The 9687-nt window shown below is 40.8% G+C and overlaps 1 protein-coding gene across 1 annotated transcript in view; it reads left to right on the forward strand.

Moving 5' to 3' along the window:
• Positions 1-9340, forward strand: part of LOC309401603 (vomeronasal type-2 receptor 26-like) — a gene marked incomplete at both ends in the record, with an annotated part of 29787 nt that extends 20447 nt beyond the window's left edge. The window contains 3 exons of the mRNA XM_081970669.1: positions 6171-6320; positions 7841-7967; positions 8403-9340. Coding sequence (XP_081826795.1) covers positions 6171-6320; positions 7841-7967; positions 8403-9340 — 1215 coding nt within the window. The remainder of the gene's footprint in view (positions 1-6170; positions 6321-7840; positions 7968-8402) is intronic.
• Between the last annotated feature and the right edge of the window lie 347 nt (positions 9341-9687).

Below are 9687 nucleotides of genomic sequence, written 5' to 3' on the forward strand. Positions count from 1 at the left end.
GTCAAAACAATCCGTGAAGAGGGGGAAAAAAGTTCCATTTTGAATACACAAAGCTCCGATCAACAAAACCTCCCAGCCTCCGAGCAGTTATTTCTAACCCTTTAGAAAAAAAAATCCTAGGGGTGTTCAAACTTGACAGCTTTAAGACTTGTGGACTTCAACTCTCAGAATTCCTCCTCTGGCTCTTCATCTTGATGGTGTGCGGAAGGGTGGGGGGAGGGAGCTGGAATCGGTTCTAAACGGCACTGTAGATTTGTGGAACCTCTTCTATAGAAGAGGTTACAACTGGCAGGAACCCACTCCTCACCGAGAACTATCAGAAGTATAGGCAGGATTTCAAAGAGGCAGAGGAACTAGAGATCAAATTCCCAACATAAGCTGGATCATAGAGAAAGCTTGGAAGTTCCAGAAAAACATCTATTTCTGCTTCATTGACTATGCTAAAGTCTTTGATTGTGTGAATCACAACAAACTGTGGCAAGTTCTTAAAGAAATGGGAGTACCTGATCATCTTATTTGTCTCCTGAGAAACTATATGCAGGTCAAGAAGCAACAGTGAGAACCGGACACGGAACCACTGATTGGTTCAAAATTAAGAAGAGTTTAGCAAGGCTGTATACTGTCGCCCTGCCTATTTAACTTATATGCAGGACACAGCAGAGGTGGGTTTCTGCCGGTTCATCCCAGATTGGGTGTACTGGTAGTAGCGGTGGTTGGAGGCTCCGCCCATCTGCCCGTATGCTTCCCCCCACACAAAGATCCTGCCCTGGGTCTCCACAGGAACTCCGTCTGCTTTAAAGTGAGATTATTAAACTGACTCCTGCATTTCAAATGTCTGAAAGAAATTCAGCCAATTAAAGAGTTTATATAGAAATATTTGAAATAAATTATATAAATGAAGACAATGAAATAATTTACCAATATTAAACAATTTCATCACTGGGGGTTTTCAAAAAGAGACAGGACAGTCATTTGTCTAAAATGGTATTAGTCTCCTGCTTGAGGACTAGAGCAGGACTGTCACTCAATTTCATTGAGGGCTGCATCAGGGTTGTGTTTGACTTTTGGGGGGAGGTGTGGCCAGCATGAAGTCACTTGTGTCACGGGGCGCCTATGGTAGCCCAAATGCTCTCCCTGCAAAAATGGGCTCCCAAGCTCCGTTTTCAGCTGAGACAGCCTCCTGCAACCCTCTGCCAGTGAAAACAGAGCTTGGGGGGGGGGCACAATCTAGTTCCCTTTTTGCTGGCAGAGGCACTGTGGGCTATTTTCAGGGCAGCCCCACGGGCCAGGTTTAAGCACCCTGCAGGCTGGATCTGGGCCTTGAGTTTGATACCCCTGGTCTAAGGTCTCCTGCTTGACTAGAAGACTCTCCAGCTCTATTCTGATTGACTAATGGACTGAGTGAATGGGCGAGTTATAATGTGACCTGAGGGGTACTCTATGAGGACCACCCATGAACTTTGCCCACAGATAATTCAGAGCTCCCTGGTTTCAAGGGGAGCATATAAGGCAAAAATGCAGGACATCAAGCGAACTAGAAAAATTCATGCAGTTATTGTTTGAAACTTCACTCAGCCATGGGGAAAGGCCCTTAGATTTACCATCTGACTTTTATCATTAAAACTGGCACAAACTACCAATACCTTCTCTTTTATCTTTAGATCAACTACAGTGTCATCAACCAGATAGCTGAGCAAAATCATCATTTGCCTTTTTCATATCGGCTGACCCCAAACCAAGAACCTCCTTACTCAGCCATTGTCCAGCTGCTCCTGCATTTCCGATGGACGTGGATTGGCCTCCTTTCTCAGGAAAATGAAAAAGGAGAAAAATTCAAAAGACGCTTTGAAGTTCTCTCTCTAAAACATGGGATTTGCATTGTCGTCTCAGGAACCGTCCCAGAAGCAAATATGCCAACAAGTGCTGGAGAAACTGTCATGCAAGAAAAAAGGAAAATGTTCTATTCTCTTATCAAGAGTCAAATAAAAATTATAGTATGCCAACTGGACTTTCAAGCCTCAGCAATGTTAGCAGTAATAATACAAACCATTGATATGACTAATACATCCACTGTGGGAAGGGTGTGGATTGCAACAACTTTGACAATTTTAAGTGTAAGTCTTTTTGACCTATTTGTTGATCTCCAAAATAAGTATGCTTTGTTTTCCTTCCTCATCCAGAGAAAGAGAAGGACTCAGTATTATGACTATAAATCTTATGCCATATCACATGGAAAGGAAGCATTCCAATGTTCCTTTTCAAGTCCTCTGTTATCTAAGAAAATTTGGAAAAAATGCAGAGAAAAAGAGAACTGGGAATTCCCACCCCATGATGTGATTGCAAGAATCCTGTCTCAAGATTCCTCCAGTATTTCCCAAATAATTCAAGTTGTGGCCTGGGTCCTCAATGCTGCCTCTTCCTCCCAAAGGAGTAGGAGGAGAATGCAAGTTGGATACCATCAATCACACCAGATTGTAAAGCCATGGCAGGTAAGTCTTCTCCTTTGAGATTCCATTGATTCTCCATTTCCAATTCCACAATATTAAATTATATGTAGAAAGGGGTGAGATATTCCAAAGAGCAGTTGCTCAATTTGTGGTATTTGAGAGGGAGTGTCAACCCTGAAGCTGGCCTGACTGAGGCCATTTTGAAGGTTCGGTGTTGCCACACTGGAGTCAGGGGATAAGGAGGGGGAAATGGATATAGCTGGGGTTTTGTAGCCAAAACAAAATATTTTCTCCTGGGAACCAAGGACATTCCCACCAATGGCTGGAAGGAGGATGGGTCTAGTTACCAGGCAACCAGATGACACCTTGATTGTACCATGTGACTGAATGTTTGGAAAGGGGAGGAAAAATTTTACTTTTAATTAGGTGAAAACTGCAGGAGCATTTAGAGTCAGGTTTCACCAGCCTATATGCTTATATGATATGTCCAATAAAACTGATATTTGAGGAACCTGCTTGCCTCAGAGTCCTGCAATATGGTTATATTACTTGGAATACTGACAATAAACTGGCTCTAAAAAATGTTCCTCACGTTTTTTTATGTTTTAATTTTATACAAACATATCAATGTGTGAACAGTGTGGCACCTGAGTGTCTTACATTTTGGTACAAATAAAATAATATTCATCATAGTTACTACAGTTGACAAGCTTATATAGTTCGGGTAATAATACACATATTTTGTTGAATTATAATCTTTCATTATTTAGTTATTCAATATTTCAATGCATTATTTTTATGCCAAGCATCTTGTAATAGGTATTGTTCCTTTTACTACCAACAGAATATTGATAATCATATTTGTTACATTTCACAAACTTATATTGTTCCAATAATAATGCACATATTTATGTTAAGTTATAATCTTCCATTATTTAATTATTCAATATTTCAATATGTTATTTTTTTTAATTAAAATTTTAATGAGTTTTACAATTGTTTTCTTCCTCCCCTCCCTCTCCCCCCAATCCTACCCCGTCTCCCTCCCTCCCTCCCCCTGACCTCCCAGAGCAAATTACAGGGTAAAATCATTTGACAAACATATGCTAACATAAGCTAACTAATTTTAACATTCGACCATTCTTGTGCTTTAACTCCCGCTTTCTCCTACTAACTTTGAATAATTTGTAGTATTTCTTATGCCTTCATTCATAAGCTAATTGAAGCTTTTTAGTGTGGTATTTCTTTTGAATATAATCAATCCATTTTTTCCAGTCCAGCTTATATTTTTCATCTGTGTGGTCCTTCAAATACGCTGATATTTTGGCCATCTCGGCTAGGTTTACTACTTTTAATGTCCATTCTTGTATAGTAGGCAACTCTTCCTTCTTCCAATATTGCGCCACCAACAATCTTGCTGCCGTCATTAGATTCAAAATCAAGTTAGTTTCTACAACAGTAGAATCTGGAACTATACTTATATATGTTTGGAAGTTCTCTCTCTAAAACATGGGATTTGCATTGTCCTCTCAGGAACCGTCCCAGAAGCAAATATGCCGAAAAGTGCTGGAGAAACTGTAATGTAAGAAAAAAGGAAAATGTTCTATTGCCTTATCAAGAGTCAAATAATAATTATAGTATGCCAACTGGACTTTCAAGCCAACATGTTATTTTTATATTATTCTTTTTGGATCTTGAGATTGTCTTCTGGGGTGTTGGCTATTCCTGCCAGCTTAGTGTTGTATGCAAATGTGATGAGTTCCCCCTCAATTCCCTCGCCTAGATCTTTTTTGAAGATATTGAAGAGTGCTGGGCCTAAAATTGAAGCTTGGGGTACCCCATTGCTTACTTCCCTCCCAGTGGATGAGGTTCTCCAGAGGACTACATGTTGAATGTAATTTGTCAGCCAGTTACAAAGCCACCTGATGGTGGTGTTACCTATTCCATGTTTTCAAGAATGGTTTATTTGTTTGTTTGCTTGCTTGCTTGCTTGCTTGCTTGCTTACTTGCTTACTTACTTATTTCCTTATTTACTTACTTACTTACTTATTTATTAGTTTGTCAAACATGTACAAGATAGCAATATAAATATGAACCTGGACATGAACGAAGGAAATGGATAGAATCAAAATGACGTGAAGTGTTAATAATACCACTTTATAATGCCTTGGTAAGTCCACACCTGGAATACTGCATTCAGTTCTAGACCCCACGATGTAGAAAAGATGTGGAGACTCTGGAAAGAGTGCAGAGAAGAGCAACAAAGATGATTAGGGGACTGGAGACTAAAACATAGGAAGAATGGTTGCAGGAACTGGGTATGTTTAGCTTAAGAGAAAGAAGGACTAGGGGAGACATGATAGCATTGTTCCCATATCTCAGGGGTTGCCACAAAGAAGAGGGAGTCAAACTATTCTCCAAAGCACCTGAGGGTAGAAGAAGAAGCAATGGGTGGAAACTAATCAAGGAGAGAAGTAACTCAGAACTGAGGAGAAATTTCCTGACAGTTAGAACAATTAATCAGTGGAGCAGCTTGCCTCCAGAAATTGTGAATGCCCCAACACTGGAAGTCTTTAAGAAGATGTTGGATAGCCATTTGTCTGAAACAGTATAAGGTTTCTTGCCTAGGCAGGGGGTTGGACTAGAAGACCTCCAAGGTCCCTTCCAACTCTACTATTGTATTGTATTGTATTGTAATACAAATAAATGGGGACTGTAGGACAGGGATGGTAGGCATGCTGGTGCACTTATGCATGCCCCCTTTACGGACCTCTTAGGAATGGGGTGAGGTCCATGGTAGACAGTTTAAGGTTGAAGCTGTGAAGGTTTGAGGATGTAACAACAGAGTCAGGTAGAGCATTCCAGGTGGTGACCACTCTGTTGCTGAAGTTGAATTTTCTGCAATTGAGTTTGGAGCGGTTTACCTTGAGTTTGTATCAATTGTTTATCCATGTATTGAGGTTCAAACTGAAGAAGTTGTTGACAGGTAAGATGTTGTAGCTGACAATTTTGTCTACTATGCTGGTGCAGTTCCAGATTATCCAAGCCCAAAATTTCAAGCGTATTCTAGGGATTCTATTCTGAGTAGAGGAGTGGAGTAGCCTTCTCGTGAAATACCTCTGGACCTGCTCAATCATATTCATAACTGATATACAGTGTGGTTTCCAGGCAGACGAGGTGTATTTGAGAATTAGTCTGGCAAACGTTTTCTATGCCCTAGTTTGCAGTACAATGTTACTGGAGAAGAAGCTTCGCAAAATTAGGTTAACAACTCTTAACACCTTTTTGGCAATGCTGTTACAGTGAGCTCTGTGGCTTAGATCGCTTGAGATGAGTCCTCCTTGGTCCTTGATGGAGTGAGAGTTGTGTACGAGGTCATTTCTGCCCAACTTGTATTTTGTGCTCTGATTTTTATGGCCAATGTGTACGATAGAGCATTTCTTAGTTGAGATTTAGAGTTTCCAAATGCAAAACCATTCTGACACATGGTCAAGGCCACTTTGTAGGACAAGCTTGACCATGTGACATAGTTTTTTGAAAAAGAACTGTAAATTCCTGGAGAATGATTGAAAGAAACTTCCCATGAAATACTGAATCAATGTTTCAGATGGCAGTGGTGGTTTGAAGAGGTTGAATTATTCAGAGTACCCCCAGTCCAGAATAATAGCAAGAATAACATTGAATAAAGGATCAAATTCTCATGTTTTTTCTATGTTTCTGCAGCTTCATAGCTTCCTGAGAAACTTCCAACATCACAATATTTCCAGAGATGGTATTTCTTTTGAAGCAAATGGAGTTCCTGTTGGTGACTTCGATATCATGCAGTGGACGTCACTTTTGAACAAATCAGATGCGGGGGTGAAAATTGGGAATGTAGAAAGACGAGCCTCCTCAGAAGTCAAGATTTCTGTCAATCAAACTACCATCCAATGGCCAACATTTTTTAACAAAGTATTTGAGGCTGCTGGGATTTTGCTCTTCTATTTATCTCTACATGTGGTATTGTTTCTGCTCAATAAGAAATAATTCTTATTGAGGCCAATTGAGATAACTTCCAAATAAGAGAACTTAAAGCCTCATTAATTTATTAGATATTGTCAGAGTTTGTTGCACAAATTCAAATCCATAAAGCACACACAGATAACTGATTCAGCTGGGTTCATTAATTTCTTTATATACATAAGAATAGATGAATAAATGTACAATACCAACAGGTGTTTCTTCCAAATAAACACAAGGCAGGAGAGTTACAGGCAAACACAAGCAGTTAGTTTCATATCACCAGACAAGCCCAGATAGACTGATAGTTTACGTCACAGAACAGCAGATTGTTAATACTGCTAAGCCACACCCAGACTTCTTACTTAAGTTTACTTGATAATTATAAGGATACAGATTCAACAATTGCAGGAAGGTTCCACACCTATTTGCACTATTCAGGTGACCCTGATGGTGGAGATAAATTCCAAGTGACCTCAACAACTTTCAGAAAGGCTGCTAACTACCAGATGACTGCAAAGACTATAAATCTTTCCATACTCCACCATTCAGTCAGAACAGAAGAAGCTTCTGGAACTGAGAAGCAAAACGTCTTCAAGGAAAAACAAAGATCAGTTGTCTGGGAGACAATCCAGAATATGAAAAGTTTGGTCCACTGAACTGCATAAGAGAAAGATATGATTAAGAATGTGGTGAGGGAAATGAGGGCAGATTAAAAAGTCATTTACATCAGTGGTGGGTTCCACATTTTGTTACCACCAATTTGCCCTACATGTGTCCGCTTGCTTCCTGGGCACCCCTTGCACACATGCACCTGGCCTTGTGTGCTAGCACTTTGCTTGGAGCATGCACCCGGCCACAAAAACATGCCTAAATAGGATGGCATAGAGCCAGGGCTGGTGGGTGGGGGTGGTGATTTCCCCCCATGATTTTCGCTACCAGTTTGGGCGAACGAGTCTGAACCGGCTGAATACCACCTCTGATTTGCATATGATGATACAATGGTCAGTTGTACAAGAGAGAGATAGGGACTCTAGAGAAAGCTAGATGTTGGAGGTTTCCTCAGAAAGCAAAGATGGAGAATATATATCTATATCTATATATGGTATAGCATTATCATACATGCCATAAAGAGAAACACCTTTTGCAATGGAGCTGCTTTCCTTTGGATGAAAGAATAAGGCAATGAATCTGTTTTGGGATCTACAATGAAGATTGATAGAGAAAGAGAATGGCCTTTCATTTGTCCCTTGCATGTAGAGTAATTAAAGTTCATGCCTCTACTTCTTGACTGGTTTCGCTCAATGTGCTCTTGGGCTTCTGGAAGCAGTTGATTTCAGTCAACCCTTCTAATTCATAAATTGCCCTGAAATAATCTTTCTATTTATGTTTAGATGGTGCCTTATTCAAGATGTACAGAAAGTTGCTCCCCGGGTTACACCAAGATTGTGAGAGAGGGAGCCCCAGTTTGCTGCTACGACTGTTCTCTGTGTATGGAAGGAACATACTCTGTGCAAGAAGGTACAGTAGGTGGCTCCAAAAATAATTTTAAAAATCAGGATATAATAAATATTCTCTATTGTTTTGGGGGAATACTGGATAAAGAAGCAAGAAAAACATCAACTGTCTTAGAGCATTCCCAAACCTTTCAAAGACACCAAATTTTGAATGATGATGTGAGCATTTAAATAAATAATGAAGGGTAACTGATTTCTATTGACTTTTTACTTTCTTGTTTGGTTTTAGGAAAGAGGATATGTTTTGAGAGCTGATAATCACATTCACCTTCAGCCTTTAAAAATAGTGTTGATTATTTTAACTAATGTTGTATAATGTGGATATCCCTGGGCAGAATTATTATGTTATTCCTTCAAAATGAAGTAGTTGATTTCTGATGTGGTTTTCATGCTCCTACAGTTGCAGAAACAGATACATGCTAACCAATTTTATTCCCAGATGCAGCCCATTGTGAAAAGTGTCCATATGACCAGTATTCCAATAAGAAGCGAGATCAGTGTGTCCCCAAAAATATAAGCTTCTTATCCTTTGAAGAATTGTTGGGACTTATCCTGGCTTTCTTTGCCATTGCTTTGTCCCTAACCACCTCCTTTATTCTGGGAGTCTTCATTAAATACCGAGAAACTCCCATAGTCAAAGCCAACAACCGGGACCTCACCTACATTCTTCTGATATCCCTTTTGCTTGCTTTCTTGACCCCCCTTCTGTTTATTGGTCATCCCAAGAAAGTCACTTGCCTTCTTCGGCAAGTCACCTTCAGTTTCGTTTTCTCAGTTGCCGTCTCTTCCTTGCTGGCAAAGACAATTATGGTGGTAGTTGCATTTTTGGCCACGAAGCCAGGCAGCGGCATGAGGAAATGGCTGGGGAAGAGTCTGGCCAACTCTATTGTTTTATCCAGTTCCGGTATTCAAGTATGCATCTGTATCATATGGCTGGGAATCTTTGCCCCATTCCCAGATTCTGACTTTCAGTCCCAACCAGAACACATCCTGCTGCAATGCAATGAAGGCTCTGTCACCATGTTCTACTCTGCCCTTGGCTACATGGGTTTTCTGGCTGCCATTTGCTTCTTTGTGGCATTTCTGGCTCGAAAGCTGCCTGGTTCCTTCAATGAAGCCAAACTGATCACCTTCAGCATGTTGGTTTTTTGCAGTGTTTGGATCTCCTTTGTCCCCACCTACCTGAGCACCAAGGGGAAATACATGGTAGCAGTGCAGATCTTCTCCATCCTGGCCTCCAGCCTGGGTTTACTGGGCTGCATCTTTATCCCCAAATGCTACATTATTATCCTAAGACCTGCCCTGAACACCAAAGAACAACTGATGATTGTTAGATCTGGGCAACGAGAGACAGACTGCGGACACGACGTGACTTAACAGCTCTTTATTAGTAATAGTAGTGATCCAGCTTACTCTGTGGTCGGAGGGTTCCCCTTTTATAGGGATGAGGCACGCCCATTGACCAATCAGAGGAATACCTGTTTCCCGCTGTAGGAGCGGACCTGAGGGAAGACTTATCCCGATATATGCTAATATCTAACACCCCTCCCCTCCTAGATGGGACGTTGCGGTAGGTGACATAGTCCTTTAGGTAGGTGGGTGTTTGTCTTGCTCGGGAGGAACGTCGGAGTTCAGGTTGTGTTGAAGTACTTGCAGGATTGGTTTCCTGTTGGGTTGAAGTAGTTGCAGGATCGGGTGCTTTTTCTGTTTCTGGAGGTCTTGCG

This window comes from Natrix helvetica (genome assembly GCF_964273705.1).
Source record: "Natrix helvetica genome assembly, chromosome: 1".
In the NCBI taxonomy this organism is placed as follows: domain Eukaryota; kingdom Metazoa; phylum Chordata; class Lepidosauria; order Squamata; family Natricidae; genus Natrix; species Natrix helvetica.